The following is a 16,768-nucleotide window of genomic DNA, read 5'->3' on the forward strand; positions in this document are numbered from 1 at the left end:
CTCTGCCTGGACTCCAAACTTTCAGTTCACAAGGATTAAACCCTCCGTACATTTCCCTCACTAAAACCAAATTCTGCCATTGCTTCCCCCACCTGCTTGGCCAGCTGTCTGCCTTCCTCTGAATTCATCCACGTTTTTTGTTGCTATCTTCGTTTTATTTATGTTTTTGTGTGTCTTATTTTTCCAGTTAGAATGTGAGTACTTTGATGTCAGGGACCCTACACCTACTTCATCTCTGGGCCCCAGCTTCCAATCGCCATGCTTGAAATTGATATAAGTAAAGGTTAGTGTTTTTGGTGGGAGCAAAGGCAGTCTTGGGGAAGGGCATAGAGAGTTGAAGGGGATGCATTTCAACTCTTCTTAAGGCTTCATCAGTGTTCTGTATTTCTGAGTGAGCCCAGACCACCTTAGGGGGGGCTCTTGACCCTCTCACTCCTTCAGCCCCCTCTCTCTCTCCTCTTGCTCTCAGAGTTGAGAGCCCCAGAGTGTGTTCAGGGTTCATTAGGAGAGGGAAACCAGGCCTCAGGATAAGGGATAAATCAAAGGGATCTTTCGGTGAACAGGTGGACACTCCAACCAAATGAGATGAGACACTCTGACCAGGGATCAACCTAACTTTAAAGATTTTATTTATTTATTTTTAGAGAGGGAGGAAGAGAGGGAGAGAATCATCAATGTGTGGTTCCCTCTTGCACACCCAGCCATGCAGGCCCTGGCCCACAACCCAGGCATGTGTCCTGACTGGGAATCAAACAAGCAACGCTTTGGTTAGCAGGCTGGCACCCAGTTCACTGAGCCACACCAGCCAGGGCATCACCCTAACTTTCTTAAGTCACATCAAACCCCTTTGTCCGTGAACCGGTTCATGCCACTGTGCTTTATGCATTCCAAATTCTCTCCTGGAAGGGAATATCCCAGAGTGAGCTAAAGGTTACATGAAATAAAGCTCGGAAGACTGTAATACAGTAATAGTGTAGCTCAGGAAAATTTAAAGCATGTGGTTACATTAAGCCTACGAACTATGGACGCCAGCCTCAGGCTCTTCATTTGCAAAATATAAGATTCATTTCATAACGTTGTTGACTGTAAAGGACAGCCCCGCAAAGGTTTTAGTATCACGTCTGCCACAGACTAGCGCCCAAGAAACACGCAGTCTTTGTTGGGGCGCTACAGCCTTCTCCGCCTGCCCCTCCCAGCTCAGGAGCCACCCCTTCAACGCCCCGTCAGCGCCCAGACCTCCCTGCCGCGTGCGCGCCGCCACGTCGCCGCCTCCCACCCTTCCCACACCGGGGTTTACCAAACCCGACCCAGCGCTAGGTACCCGTTTCACCGGACCGTGCCCGACCCCGCCTACGCCCTTCTATTGGTGGTATCAGGTGCCCATCGTCCTAGACCGTTTTTGGATTGGTCGGAGATGATGGTGTGAGGCGGGCCTTGGACAGCGTGAGAAGGGAGGGGACCCGGATGTGCGTGGTGGCGGCGGCCGAAGAGCTAGAGTGCGAGCTGAGAGGCCTATGGATGAGGAGGACGCGGCGGCCCCGGTAGGCGGGGATCGGGGGCGGGGTCCCAGAGATCTCGGGTCTACCCGGAACCTGAGGCGGGAGGCTGGGGTCTTGGGCGAGGGCTCCGAGGTTATGGGTGGCACCTTGCACTCTGGACTGGAGGCTCCCATTAGGGCCCACGGCCCAGTGCCGGGATTGGGGAGACTGGGCGTAGTCACACTGACAGGCCGGCCGCTTTGCCCCTGTGTCTAGTCTGAGTGGCCAGGCCGTGCCCGGAGTGGAGGCGGGGGCTGGTGCGGCCGCCACTTTGCCCGATGCCATGGCTGTGGGTTTCTGGGCAAGCAGATGCTCCTAGGTCTGGGACGCCAGTATCTACCTTGGATCGATTCCAGGGCCACGTGGTGGCTGGTTTGGGATTGAATTCAGCCCAGCCAAGGTTTATTAAAGCACCTACTCTGTGCAAAGCACTGTCCGGCCTTGATGGAACCCCTGTGTCAGGGTTTGGGGGATAGGAAGAGAAAAGTACTTCACCTTTTTCCTTACTTTCGGCTCCCAGGAAAAATTCATTCATTCATATGTTAGCCCCATTGGTGGTTCAAATACCCAGATCATTCTACTCTCCATCTTCACTTCTGCCATCTTAATGGATGCCATTTCTCATCTGAACTGGTGCGACAATCTGGTAATTGTTCACCACTTTCTCTTTGCTTATGGTCAGTTCTCCAACCAGCAGCCTGTATGATCTTTAACACCTGACAGACCTTAAGTTCATATCATTTCCTTGCTTAAAACCCTCTACAGAGCCCTGGCTGGTGTGGCTCAGTGGACTGAGTGCTGGCCTGTGATCTGAAAGCCTGCTGGTTCGATTCTTAGTCAGGGCTTGTGCCGGGGTTGCGGGCCAGGCCCCCAGTAGGGGGCACACAAGAGGCAACCACACATTAATGTTTCCCTTTCGCCCTCCCTTCCCCTCTCTCTAAAAATAAATAAATAAAATCTTTAAAAAAAAAAAAACACCCCAAAGTACAACCTTCCACATGTTTCCCATCACACTTGAAATAAAATACAAACTCCTCACTGTGGCCTGTAGGGCCTTAATCTGGCTCCTGCCTTCTCATCCCCTTGTATTATTCCTCATATTCCCTATACACTAGCCATCCTGGCCTTTCCATTTCTCTACCATGCCATGTACCTTCTACCCCAGGACCTGTGCCCTGGCTGTTTTCTGTACTTGGAATGCTCTTTCTTGGACTTGTCTCATGTCTGGCTCCGCATCGCAACTCAAATGGCACCTCCTCAGAGACGCCTTCTTTAGACAGAGCTCACCCCATATTCTTTATCACCTCGCTCTGTTTTTTCCTCCACTGTCAAATATGATTCTCTCTATTTATTTTCTGTCATGCCTCTTTACACTAGAATGGAAGCCCTGTTAGAACAAGCATCTCATCCGTCTTGTTCACAGCATGTCCCCAGCACCTAAGACGGTAAATCTCTGTTGAATGAAAGGATGAGGATGAAGATTGTTGAGGTCAGTCTGGGCAACCAGCTCAAGTCCAGTGCTGTCACTACATTCCTGGTGAAACAGGCTTAGATGCTTTGCTAAGGGCCAGCCCTGCTTTCTCCTCACTCCCTTTCTCCCCACCCGCAGGTTTGTTCTCATGAACAAGATGGATGACCTCAATCTGCACTACCGGTTTCTGAACTGGCGCCGGCGGATCCGAGAGATTCGGGAGGTCCGGGCTTTCCGGTATCAGGAGAGGTTCAAGCACATTCTCGTAGATGGAGACACTCTGAGGTGAGTTTAGGAGAGTTTTTCCACATTTTCCCTTTCGTGCCAGATCTTAGAGATGGAAAAGGGCTTTTTAGTTTTTTTAATCCTCACCCAAGGATATGTTTATTGATTTTAGAAAGAGAGGAAGGAAGAGAGAGGGAAACGTTGATGAGAGAGGGAAACATTGACTTGTTGCCTCTTGTATGTGCCCTGACCGGGGATTGAACCTGCAGCCTTTTTGGTGTATGGGGCGATGCTCCAACTAACTGAGCCATCTGGGCGGGCTTTTTTAGAGGCAGAGGAATGTCTACACTGCACTGGGAGGGGAATGTTGTTGACTGTGGAGGCCTTTCTGGGTGGAACAGTGTGTGCTGCTTCCTCCTGCACTCCCTTCTGCCTGTGTCTCTGAGTTACTATCCTGGTCTGCATCAGAAGCAATCATGTGAGAGGAGGCTCCTGGGGGTCTCAGGAGGTGCCCGAGTGCCTGTTGAGAGGACTCCCGTGGGTCTATGTGGTGTCAGGGTCTCCTGCCTGTGTCTCAGGGGTTGCCTTAGGTGAAGAGAGGCCATTTTAAAGGCAGTGGATTTCCTGTTTGGGGAAGGACAGTTATGTAGTGCATCCCACTCACCACCTTACAACCCTTCGGATTGTGTGTTTGTGTTTGTTTTCTCTCTTGTTTCTGGCTTGAACCCCTTCCCTGACTCCTTCAGAGGCTAACTCTCTCACAAAGTTGTCACTGAAGCGGGGAAGGAAGTAGTGCTGTTTAGCCTGGAAATAAGAAAGTGGGGACTGAATAACTGTCTTCCCATCTATGAAGGGCTTTGGTACAGAGGATAGAGACCAGCCGTTTTCCAGTTCCACTGAGGACAGAACCAGAGGAAAAGGGCCGAAGCTGCAGCATGAGGGATTGAGGTTAGACAGGGTTGTGAGACCCCTGTAGGCAATTTAGGGAGGCTCTGCTTTCTTTTCCCCCTGGAAATGAAGAAGCCAGGCTTGTGTTGGTCTGGTGTGGGTTGGATCCTGATTGGAGGCAGTGGGTGGGGTGGGTGACCTCAAGTATCTTTTGTTGTCTGTGCAGATGTCCTGAACTGTGGCGTAGTGGATTCTCCTCTGTGCTGACCTTCGTAGGGTGGGGGTTGGAGATGAGGCCCTTCCCCCAGCTTCTGGACTAGGATGCTAATGGAATTTCCCACTCATTTCTCCTTCAGTTACCATGGAAACTCTGGAGAAGTTGGCTGCTATGTTGCTTCTCGACCCCTGACCAAGGACAGCAATTATTTTGAGGTGGGCAGAGCAGGGGGTGAGGTCATTAAGCTCCATGGACCTGGTTTGGTGTTTTTTTTTTTTTTTTTTTTTTTTTTACTAGATTCATGATCTGGACCTTTTAATTTTCCATAAGGGCTGTCCTGTTGGCTGGGGAAAGGGCACGGAATAGCATGGTGCTTAATCTGAGCAATAGATGCCCTGGAGTCCTGTCATGGTCTCCTGCCCCTCATCTAAGTAGACTTTGACCCATATCCCAGACTTTGACCTATGTCCTCTCCCAGTCCCTAACCCAAGCCCAGCATCTACTGCATTTTCTATCCATTAATTGGAAATTATTTTCTAAGTAATCACAGTAAAGTAGGCCTCACTCTCCCACTTCTGCCTCTGAGTGCCCTCTCTTTTTGTTTGATGCTCATGTCTGTTGACTTTTTGAGACTCAGTCCCCTTTGATGTCTTAACTCCCCTTCTCTGCACCCCCAGCAGTTCCCATTTCCTTTCTGTGCTAATTGTGCCCTGCTCTCCTCCTTCTAGGTGTCTATTGTGGACAGTGGTGTCCGAGGCACCATTGCTGTGGGGCTGGTCCCTCAGTACTACAGTTTGGATCACCAGCCTGGCTGGTTGCCTGACTCTGTAGCCTACCATGCTGATGATGGCAAGTGAGTGCGTTCTGTGGAACCGGACCTCCTTCCTATGGGTTCAGGGGCCTTAGATATAAAGGACTACTTCAGAGTGGCTTTTGCCATTCCTTCACCTATGCTGGGGTATTTTCATAGACTTTTCTGATCAGGACAGAAAGGTGGCCTAATGGCTACCCTTGGAGGTTTGCAGACTTAGAGGGAAGGGTGGAACTCATGCCAGGATGTAGGTAGACACTGTTGCAGAGTGCCTGGCTGCAGCGAGATGAGGCCGCAGCTATTGGCGCTGGGGAGAAGCTGGGAGATTCAGCTCAGGTCCTGTGTCTGTGCTACTCTGTCCACAGGCTGTACAATGGCCGAGCCAAGGGCCGCCAGTTTGGATCAAAGTGCAACTCTGGGGACCGGATTGGCTGCGGTATTGAGCCGGTGTCCTTTGATGTTCAGACTGCTCAGATCTTCTTCACCAAAAATGGAAAGCGGGTAAGTGGGAAACCCCAAGTTGGTTTTAAGCAGTTTGAAGGTGTTTAAGAATTTGTGGGAGTGATTAGAAAGAGTCTGCTGGCTGGGACTTGCCCAGGAACCCACAGGCTCAGTTTCAATCTCCTTCAGTCCAGCCTCAGGTTCTCCTGAAGTGTCTTACGTGTAGGAGAAGACACTTCCCCTGTTCAGGGGAAGTTGGGACATTACCCAGATGACAGATGCAGTGGGACAGTTAGTACAGTGGAGGATGAGCAGAAATTGTGGAGGTTCAGAGAGAGATTAGTAGTAATGAAGAGATGAGATGAGAGTACATAGCAGAGAGAGCCATCCAGCTCTGTCTTCCGCTCTGGGAAAATTGCTTCCTCGGGCCTTGGCTGAGGGGTCCTAGTCCGTCAGCACCTAGGCCTTAGCACTTGCCTGCTTCAGGGCACACTCACTCATTCCAAAAGTATTTGGCAGCAAGCTGAGAGACTTGTGTTTGCCTTCTAGCTCTGTGGATGCCTTGCTCATCCAGGAGTATTTAGCAGGTTTAAAGTTGTTTCTGTACCTGTTTTTCGGTGTCAGTGCATGTGATAATCATTTTTTGCATCATCTCAAAAGTACCCTGTGAGAATTAGATGAGCTGCGGAATAGTGAGCCAGATGGCACTCCCTCGCTTCCCCCATTCAGGTGGGCTCCACCATCATGCCCATGTCCCCAGACGGGCTGTTCCCAGCAGTGGGCATGCACTCCCTGGGTGAGGAGGTACGGCTGCACCTCAACGCTGAGCTGGGCCGTGAGGACGACAGTGTCATGATGGTGGACAGTTATGAGGACGAATGGGGACGGCTGCATGATGTTAGAGTCTGTGGAACTGTAAGTAAGGGGAAGGGGAGGTGGGGCAGGGAGGGCTGGGCAGGACACCTATGGACCACATGATCATGTCTGAATTGCATAGAATTGGGAATGAGGACAATATTTTTGGCAGGGTTTTGGGAAATGAGAATTTTGGCAGGATAGCCTGGGGTCTTGACATGATTCTTTTTAAAAATTTATTTACTTATTTGTTTATTTTTAGACAGAGGGGAAGGGAGAAAGAGAGGGAGAGAAACAATGATGTATGAGAGATACATCAATTGGTTGACTCTTGCATGCCTCCAATCAGGAACCTGGCCTGCAACCTAGGCATGTTGCCCTGACTGGGACTCAAACTTGCAACCTTCTGGTTTGCAGGCTGGTGCTCAATACACTGAGCTATACCAGCCAGGGCTTGACATGATTCTTTGATCTATTTTCTCCTTAGTGTTGATTTGTTTTTTTTCCTTCTCCTTCATTTGTGAGCTTTACTCTTGGAACAAGTAGTAGTTCTCCTTTGCCTTCTTTGATTCCTTCCGCATCGGGTGCCCTCGGCTGTTCCCAGGGCTGATTGGGAGGCAGGGTGCCTGGATCCCCCTTTGGGCTTGATCTCAGTTTAGCTGGCCTAGGCTTTCCATTCACTGTGCTGTGGAGCAGGTGTGTTCACAAGTCCCACTCATGTGGGAAGGTTCTTGGAGATCTCTTTTGAGTAACCATCAATGTCAATCTCTTCTGTCTTCTTCCTGCCTTTTATAGAGGATGAGCATAGAGACACATGAAGATCAGTGAGAATCCTTACCCCTCCAAAGCTTGTTTTCTTTTTATACATCTTCCTGTCATACCTTGTCTTTCCCTAGATTTTAAAGTTTCTTGAGTAGTGTATGGACCTTGGGAGAGGGAAATTCTTAACATCCTCCCTCTGTGCCTCACGCTGGGTTGGGAGTGAATGGATGCTGAGTCAGGGGTCTGGCCCTGACCTCTAGAGAACTGCTCAGGCCTCCCACTTCGAATTGTCCCTCTGCTGCCCTCTTGCTCATGGCTTAACCTTTTCTCCACCCTCTGGCCTTCTTGCCCCGACCTAAGCTGTTTTCAAGTCAGCCTTTGATAGCAAAACAGAAGCAGTGGGAGGTGGGAGTGGATTACGAGCAAGGCCCCCCAACCCCTGTCCCTCCTTCTGGAGTTCAAGGTGAGTCAAACTCAAGGAAACTGGCAGAAAGTGTGCTGTCTTGCTGCTTCTGACACTCTGTATCCCCTCTGACACTAGGGTCCAAGGACTGAGTGGCTGTGAGCCAGGAGGCCTCAGATGCCCACTCTTTGACTCTTAACTCTTCCCTTTCTTTTTCCCTTCTACCACCATTTTGACACCATTATTTTGACAACAGAGTTGAACTTGGGACTGAGCCAGGGCGATGTTCCAGCTCTTATCCCTGACCTCTCAAGAGTGTTTTCCTGGCATCTTTCCTTGCCTGGACCTGTCCCCACTTTGCTCCCAGCTCCTCCCAGGCAATCCTTTCTAATTGATGCAGAATCCTGTAGACATTTATAAATAGCCTTCGTTCTTCTCTACCCTCCCCGCAATGCCCTCAGGCCATGTATTAAGACTTTTTTTTTCCCTTCCTTAGACATAAGCTGTTGAGTTTGGCTTTTCCCTCAGACCCTCACTCCAGCTTGTGACAGCTGGTGGGGGCCGCGGTGGGGCACTCTATTCCCTGAGCACTTGCTCCTCTGAGGCAGACTTGGGCACGCGCCTCCTGAGGGACCTGTGCCTCTCTGTGTTCTAGTTTTGCCGGCTCTCCCATCTTTCATATGAGGGTGATGAACCCAGTTTCTTCCATCCCCTTGGCCCCCATCCCCTCTTGCCTCTTGATCTCCTCCCTTTTGTGATCATGCACTTGATCCAGCAATCAGAGTTGTGTCAGCCTGGGGAGGCCTAGGAGAGGTCATTTGGACCATGCCCGTGCCTTCTATTTCTGCGTCCAGCACAGCTGTTTATCCTCTTTGCCCCTCCTGTTTTGTTTTGTTTTGTTTTCATTCCTTTCTGTGTGGAGCCTTACCTGGGACTTCAGACCTTTGCTGTGTTGAAGCCTGTTTCTCCTATCCTGCGTCATGTTCCCAGGAGAGCACCCTTTAGAACCATAAACATTTGGGAGATGCTTTGGTGCCATCTGGTCCAGGGCTTCCCAGTGCGAAGGCTGTGGGCATTTTAGGTGAGAGAGTTCCTTGATGGGCAGGGTGCTTAGCATCCCTGCTCCTAGGCATAGAGTGCTAGTACCCCCTACCCTAGTCATTGTAACAGGCACACATTTCCAAATATTCTACTATGCTGTTGATAAAAAACAAAACAAAACAACAAAACAGTGCCAGAGAAGTTAAGAGACTTATTCAAATGTCAAAAGGTGATTTAGTAGCACAAAGCCCAGATATACTTTGGCTCCCTACCCGCTGCGTTTCCATTGTCTAATATGTGCTGTTATCTTCTACCCAAGCCCGCTGTCCTGTAGCCAGTCCTCTCCCCTCCTCCTGTCCCCTTCTTCTCAGATGAATCTGTACTTTCTGGGCTTCAATTCCCATTTCCTTGGGATCCTCCTGTCTAGTTTGTACAGCCCAGCCCTCCCTAGATGGTTTATTTGGCTGCCTTGGAATTCTTTTACTCATAGCCCATTTTCTCAGTTTGGAGTCTTAATCATCCTTCCTTTTCCCTTCTCATTGGTTCTTCCTATAACGAGCAACAAATTCAATTCCTGACCCTTTTTTCTCTCCAAGATTCATTTAAAAAAATTTCAAATAGCCTGGACTGGTGTAGCTCAGTGGTTTGGGCATCATCCTGCAAACTGAAAAGTCGCTGGTTCAATTCCCAGTCAGGGCACACGCCTGAGTTGCAGGCCAAGTCCCTCGTTAGGGGCGTGCAAGAGGCAACCAACCGATGTTTCTCTCTGTCTTTCTTCCATCCTTCTCCTCTCTCTAAAAATAAATAAATAAAATCTTTTAAAAAATTCAAACATAGTAGCAAAGTTGAAAAAATAGTACAGTGAACACTCATGTACTCACTACCTAGATTCAACAGTTGTTAATATGCAGTCATGCTTGCTTAATCTGAGTATCACTATATAGTCAGACGTGGCTCTTTCTTGAGTGTAATTCTTCCCCTGCTTCCTGGGGCCTCGGTTTCCCCTCCTAAAGAGTTCTCCTCCCTGGAGCTCTGAGGGTGTTGAAGTATTGCTGCTGCTTTGCTCAGAGATGGGAGTGTTGCCCCTCACCTCATCCCTGCCCTCCGGCCTTGCAAAGTGAGGTAATGAGTGGAGGGTGGGGGGCAGTCAGTAAAGCTGCGGGATTAGACTCATTCTGTCTTTGTTTCCTGTTCATAGCTCCTTTGACAACTCCTTAGTGACGGGGCAACAGCTTCAGTACACAAAGTGGGGTGAATGAGGCCTCACCCTCCCAGGGGTCCTTCATGGACCCCACCCAGGAGGAGACCCATGTTGGGGCCTGATCTGGCTGGTGGGGAGCATGTTCTTGGTTCTTGTTTCGGCTGCTTCTAGGCCCTCAGGGCACTGAGCCTTCCCTTGCTCCTGTCAAGAGGGATTAAGGTCTCTGCTGGCAAGAGGAGGAGGGCGGATACCAGCGGGAGAGCAGAAGCTGAGAAGGTGCTGCTGGTGTAAGGAGAGGGTGGCGTGCAGTAGGCTCTTTGCACTCAGTACTCTGCAGCCTCCACTCTGTGGCATCGAGTCCACCTCTTTGGCCTCTCCAGGTTTAGGTTGTGTTTGGAGCGGCACAGAAGAGGCAGTGGGGCTTGAGAGTCTCAAGGAAGGGGTTCCCCACACTGCCACCAGAGATGCAGAGGAATATTCCTGTAGATTGGGCACTATTGGAAGAGAAACGCTGGGAGGAGGACAGTTGGTCAATTGGGGTAGAGTCATCTGGGAAGTGGTCATCTGTCCTGGGGTAACAGTGCTTAGTTCTGGGATCCTAAGGGTGCATTCCCATGGGACGTAAAGGCTGAGGTGAAAGATCACTTCCTAGTTTGTGATTGGCATTTCTAGTCTGTTGAAGCTTTGGGGTGTCTGTTAATGTTTAGGGAGCTCTAATATGTTGGCATGTTCCATTTTAACCCCCATTGCTGATTTAGGGAAAGACAGAAATATGTATTGATTACCTAGTGGGTGGGTGTCAGGCTCTGTGCTAAGCACTTGACACTCACTTGGCTTAGTCTTCTCACCTATTTTTGGAGATGCAGGTAGTAGTATTTGATTTTACTGATGAAAAAACTGAGGCTTAAAGAAGTGAAAGTCCCTTGCTCAAGGTTAGTGGCTGTTATGTAATGAACCCAGGTCTGTTTGACTTCTTTTTCAAACTAAGAGTCATCTGAGGCACAGATTAAGGGACCAGCATCAAGCTTCTAGCAGCCAAGGCTCTAGGGACTAAACCTTCCATCCTCTCTAGGTTCCTAATAGCCCTTGTAGAAGGAATGGAGGAGTGGACTTAAACAGGGACCTGTCAGGGAGGCTGAATTTCCCCCCTCCCCTCTCTGTCCCTCCGAGTGCTCTGAGAAGGCTCTGGAAGGCCTGGGCATCTTTGCCAAGGAGCAGGAAAGTGGATCCAAGAGGAACAGATGAATTGATGTGGCTTCTACCCTGAGGGGTGGGTGGTTCCTCTCTAGAAAAGGGCAAATTGTGCAGGGATCCAGTCTTCTGGGCCATCAGCAGTCTGTCTGAACTGCTCTAAGGAGTGGGCAGTGGATTTAGGGTCCCAAGTTAGTGTGTTTAATTTTCTTGGCCTTTTAGCTTAAAGAAGCATCCCCACCCTATCCATAGATGAAACTGCAGCACTGCCTTCTCAGGGCTGAGGTAGTGGGAATGGTTGGGCGGGTTTTTCCCAAGGATCAGGGCCTGGATCCACTCTCTTGGCTCTGAAAGTGGAGAACACTGTGTTTCCTGCACTGAGGCCAATTGGATGGAGTGGGTCAAAGGCAGCTGTGGGGCCCCCCACCCAGTTCTGCAATGCTGGGTGGAGAGGGTGGGCTGGGGGCTGCTTGGACTGGGTGGGGTAGAAGCTTGTTAGTGTGCATCAAGCCACATCCCTTCTGGCTTGTGAGGAGAGACTGAGAGGAGGAACCCAGGCCAAGCAGAGAACACTCAGAGGACCATAAACAGAATGCAAACAGTGTGGGTCTTAATTAGCATCCAGAAACTCAGGAGGTGATGCAGGGGACCTCTCTCTGATGAATCAAAGCAGTGTGACATATGGAGAAGATGGGGCTACAAATATAAATAGAAAAGCCAACGTAACTCGAGACGAGTAAGACCCTGGCTGTAGGAATGAGGGAAGTGTCAGCCTGGGTGTGAATTTAGGTGGCCTCCTGTACATCTCCCGCTTTTACCCTGACCCACCCCCACCCTGCCACCATCTGCCTCCATTTCTCTCTCGAGAGGGAGGATGGACTTGAGATGGCAGGGCTGTGGGAATCCAGGGCTGAGTAGGGGACCAAGTCCCTTTATATGCTCTCTGAAGGGAAGTGGTAAGGATGTAGGACTTGCCTCTGCTGAAGATGGAGGTTTCCACGCAGGCACGGGTGAGCATAATTCCCTTCCTGTTCTGGCAGCGGGGTGAGAGGCCAGCCTCTCAAGCTTGCCAGGGAGAAGTGAAGGAGGTCCCAGGGAGTGTGTATTCTTTAGGGCTGGAAGGGTGGGAGTGTAGAAGAAAGTCTTAAGGGATAGTTTGGCTAATTAAAAAGGGATTAAGGAATCCCAGGTGATGCTGAAGGTGGGGAGGAAGAAGGGATGGAGTTGAGTCATAGGCCCATTATTACCATGACAACTGATAAACAAATCCTCCCAGATTGGGGGTTGCTGCCCCATCATGCCCAAACGACCACTGCGGGACTGAAGAGCCTCAAGAGCCCATCAGTCATGTCCCTCTCCTCCCCCTCCACACTTCTACTCCAGCTTGAAAGAGCCACGAGGGGCTGAGAACTGCAAAACCTGCCTTCCTAGCTTTGTTCTGCCTGTTCCTCTCCCTCACATTATATGAAGGAGTAGAGCTGGTCCTTCTGAGTTCCCTGGCTCCCCTCAGCACCTCCCTGACCCCAGCTGTGAACAGCTCTGTTCGAAGCCAAGTAAAACAAAGACCTTGAGGAATTATTTCAGGTCCATCCCAGGCTGAGTTGGCTTCTGAGCTTGCCTCCCCTCCCCCAAACATCTGGAGTTGGCACCTAACCTGTCCCCATTAGGCCCCCTATGAAAGTGGTCAGGTTTCCTCTGAGCCTAGTCTTCACTTCTCTTTTTCTCTTGCTCAGGAGCCAAGGCTGTACCTTTCCCAGCAGGGTCATTCAGGGAGGTGATGATGTAGCCTGGGGACCCCTAGTGCTGTTCCCAGCACTCAGCCCTTTGTATTGCTGTTCTGCTCTCCCTGTCTCTTCCAAAACAAGGAGATGGTCTTTGGCTCGGTAGGCAGGTGGGTGAAGCATTCAGCAAGTGGCTCAGCCCACTTCTTCATGCTGCCACGTTGCTACCCTACCCCGTCCCTGTTCTCCCATCTCTGTCTAGAACATGGAGGCCCACATTGTACCTCTAGGATCCTTTACCTTTCAGCCAGGGTTTTTGTCAGGCATAGGAAACTGGTCCCCAGAGTGCCTTGGGACCAGGTTTCCAGGGTGGGAGTCAGCCTGCCTCCTTCCCCTTTCCCCGCTCTTCCCCCACAGCTGCTGGAGTACTTGGGCAAGGGCAAGAGCATTGTTGACGTAGGGCTGGCCCAGGCCCGGCACCCCCTGAGCACGCGTAGCCACTACTTCGAGGTGGAGATCGTAGACCCTGGAGAGAAATGCTACATCGCCCTGGGGCTGGCCCGGAAGGTGGGCACTAGTGCTGTTTTTGCCTGTGGAGCTGCTCACTTGGGGGCTATTGGGTGGGTCTGGGGCCAGGCTGCAGAGGGAGGGTCTTAGCCTGAGACAGGACATGGTTGTGTGGGTCTGCTGTGTGAGGGTGCCGACCCCAAGTGACCTAGGACCTGAGAGTGTCCTGACTGCACCACACACTCGACGAGCCCAGGACATGGGGTGCGGGCAGCCTACAGCCCTGGCCAGGAAAGCCAAGAACCTCTCTCAGCTTTCCTGCTTCCCCTGCACCCTCACGTGCCTGAAGCAGATGAGGCTCCAGAGGTGGTGAGCAGCCATCTGGGTTGTAGTTTATTCCAGAAGATTGAAGGTTCAGGTGCCACTCTCTCCTGCTCTCTTTTGTGCATTGTACCATAGATTTTCTTTTTTTTCTTCTTCTTGCAGGATTATCCCAAGAACAGGCACCCTGGCTGGAGCAGAGGGTCTGTGGCTTACCATGCAGGTGAGCAGGGGCTGCCCTGGTGAAGCTAGGGCTGTGGGGATATAGAAACACAGAGACATCCATTTTCGTGACCCTCACAAGCGGCATCTCCTCCAGCATCTGGCTGGAGAGACTTTCCCCTGCTGTCATCTGCTTTCCTTCCAAAGCGGCTTTCTCCTCATCTGTGTTTTTCCTCCAAGCTCTGAAAGCCAGGGAGCAGAGCAAGGGTGGGGGATCTGGGCCCAAGCTGGACATTCCAGGCCTCTGAGTTGGCTCTCTCTGCGCCCTTCCTGCAGATTCTGCATTTTCTTTTTTTGGTCAGCTTGATTTCCTTTGGTGCTTTCTTTAGGAAGGACAAACCGTGAGTTCCCGGTCCCACCTCTTCCCTCCAATCCCTGACCCCTCTCCCCTCTCTGACCAGCTCCCTGAGGAGTCTCTCCCTTAGCCCCTGGAGTGGGCCCACAGGGTCCGCCCCCCCGCCTCGCTCTCTTTTAATCTGGTGCCCTCTTCCCATCTCTGTCTCTACATCTTTCTTTCACCTATCTCCTCACTTTCTCTGGGCCAGAGAGGAAGGTAGGGAAATGTCACCTTCAACCCAGGGCTGCTCTCGGGGGGTGTAGAGTGTCAGCCCCTCCTTCACAGTATGTTCTCACTTCTCCCTCCAACAGATGATGGGAAGATCTTCCATGGCAGTGGTGTGGGAGACCCCTTTGGGCCACGCTGTTACAAAGGCGACATTATGGGCTGTGGAATCATGTTCCCCCGGGACTACATTCTGGACAGTGAGGGTGAGTGGGGTGGGGGTGTCCAACCAGGCTGGTAGGGCAGAGGGTGGGAGCAGTACCACAGGAGCTCAGGTTCCCTGGCTTCCTAGGTGACAGTGATGACAGTTGTGACACAGTGATCCTGTCCCCAACTGCCCGAGCTGTCCGGAATGTCCGGAATGTTATGTACCTGCACCAGGAAGGGGAAGAAGAAGAGGAGGAAGAGGAAGAAGAAGAAGAAGATGGAGAAGAGATCGAGCAAGAGCATGAGGGCAAGAAAGTGGTGGTGAGTGTGGAGGGCTTGGAGTTGGACTGGGGTTCTTGGGCCTGCACAAGGGCTGGTATTAGTGGGATTAGAAAGTAGAGCCAGGGTACGGAAGAGGGGAAGGCCTGGTGCTGCTATGGGGGTGTTCCTGCACTGAAGTACTGGGAGTGCTGAGGAGGAGAGACTCTGGTTTCCAGCCTTAGGACGCCCTCTTGTGGTTACTTCTTGCATCACCCCGTCTCTGCAAACGATGCTGGGAGTTGGGAGTGTACCGGGGTCAGGCCTGTGTAGCTCCAGCATCCTCAGAGGAGAGGCCAGAATTGCCTGCTCCACCCTTCTCCCCACCTCCACCCCCAGGTTTTCTTTACTCGGAATGGCAAGATCATCGGGAAGAAGGATGCCGTTGTTCCCTCGGGGGGCTTCTTTCCCACCATCGGAATGCTGAGCTGTGGGGAGAAAGTCAAAGTGGACCTGCACCCCTTGAGTGGCTAGGGACTTCTGAACACCGGCTTCTTCTCCCTCTCCTGCCCCTTTACAGGACCAGGTACGCAGTTCCTGACTTCCCTGAGGATTTGTTTACCTGGCTGGTCCCAAGGGTATACAGTCACTGTGCCCCTACCAGATCAGGCCCCTGCCGAGCCTTTCTGTGCCCATGTTTCTGACCTGGTGCTGCTCTTATCATCGGTCCCTGGGTCTTGGTTCCTTGTTGGACAGGAGCAGGTGCAAAGAATAGTGTTACATCAGTGGGTCCTGCTTGCTTTGGCCAGTGGGCTCCACATCCCCCTTTCCCCACTGGCCCTAGTGAGTGGAGAGAAATGAGCACTCTGTCTCAGCTGCTGTTTGGGCCTGAGGCTTTGCAGAGGGTGGAACAGAAACAGCCCCCTCCCCATTTTACCACAGTATTTCTCCTTGCATTTTCTCTTTTCTGTTCCCTGTCCTCATCGTGTGAACCAGTTGCTGCTGTCATCCCCCCTGGCTGGGCTAGGGGGGCTGTGTTGGGCCCTCTCTTCTTCCACTGACTGCTGTCCCAAGAAGACGGCTCTAGGGTCTCTGTTCTTCCTCCCGACAGCCGGCTTTCTCCCTCACTGCCTGTTTAGGCACCAGAGTTCCACGGAGAATGAGTCTTCAGTTCCCCCAGCTGGACACACAAATGGGTGCCCATTACTTGTTTAATGGCATAGAGAGGGGCTGTCACGTGGGGACCAGAGACAGAGGTCTTCGTTCCTATCACCCCTTTGTCATCCTTGGTCTACCAGTGGCACCCTTGTGTCTAGTTCCCTGGGGTGCAGGCTGAGGCTCCAGAGCATGATTCTCCTGTGGTAGAGAGGGCAAGACCCCAGAGCCCTCACTGAGTAACCCGGAGGGCAGCTGGGCCCCTCATTCCCCTTTCTGACCCTGCTTGCTGCCTGTGCCAGTTGCCCATTTTGCTTCAGTGTTTGATTCTAGCGCCTACACGTGTCTTTCCCCACCAAGCCCTCTTGTCTCCTACCCCTTTGACCTCTGACGCCCCTCCCCATACCGTGACTTCTCTGGGGAAACGGGAGCAGGAACTGTTGGCCTTGGTTTGCACAGAGTGGGCAGGGCTTTGGGGAAAGGAAAGGTAGCTGTTGTGCTGCTGGGGCCTCCCCTTGGGCCCTCCTGTAAGGCCCTGCACTATGATGTATGAATTGTATGTACAGACAGAGATGTTTATACAGCCAATAAAGATGGAGTTTCCATATTTATCAGCATGGCCAGGACACAGGGGTCCTTTCCCGTACATAGGACTGGGGCCAGGGCTGGAGCTGGGGGTGGCTGAGGGCAGATTGCTCACTGGGACATGTGGATCAATGTGAGGCCAAGGATGGGGACCGCGTATGTTCCAGGACCTGGCTCTGAAGACGGGATGCCCCCTGCACAGGTGCACCCGGGAGACACGAGGCTTTGCCCCTCTTGTGAACAGGC

General features: G+C 51.6%; 1 protein-coding gene across 4 annotated transcripts; it reads left to right on the top strand.

The window, feature by feature from the left end:
* The first annotated feature begins 1,459 nt into the window (after positions 1-1,459).
* Positions 1,460-16,740, top strand: SPRYD3 (SPRY domain containing 3). 4 transcript variants are annotated; one of them, XR_008530631.1, is made up of 12 exons: positions 1,460-1,541; positions 3,148-3,294; positions 4,479-4,554; positions 5,068-5,192; positions 5,516-5,651; positions 6,321-6,506; positions 13,183-13,332; positions 13,759-13,816; positions 14,464-14,583; positions 14,670-14,845; positions 15,182-15,368; positions 16,690-16,740. XR_008530631.1 is itself a non-coding variant. In XM_054591067.1 (11 exons), the coding sequence occupies exons 1-11, from the start codon at positions 1,465-1,467 to the stop codon at positions 15,314-15,316; spliced, it is 1,386 nt and encodes a 461-aa protein (XP_054447042.1). In that variant the 5' UTR covers positions 1,460-1,464; the 3' UTR covers positions 15,317-16,675. The 4 variants fall into 4 exon arrangements, 2 of the variants coding, with proteins under 2 accessions (XP_054447042.1, XP_054447043.1); XR_008530630.1 differs by lacking the exon at positions 16,690-16,740 and adding an exon at positions 15,779-16,674; XM_054591067.1 differs by lacking the exon at positions 16,690-16,740 and having other exon boundaries at positions 15,182-16,675.
* The last annotated feature ends 28 nt before the right edge of the window (positions 16,741-16,768 follow it).

This window comes from Pteronotus mesoamericanus, unplaced genomic scaffold (assembly GCF_021234165.1).
Source record: "Pteronotus mesoamericanus isolate MK-2021 breed Mesoamerican mustached bat unplaced genomic scaffold, CSHL_Meso_final scaffold_21, whole genome shotgun sequence".
Taxonomy (NCBI): Eukaryota; Metazoa; Chordata; class Mammalia; order Chiroptera; family Mormoopidae; genus Pteronotus; species Pteronotus mesoamericanus.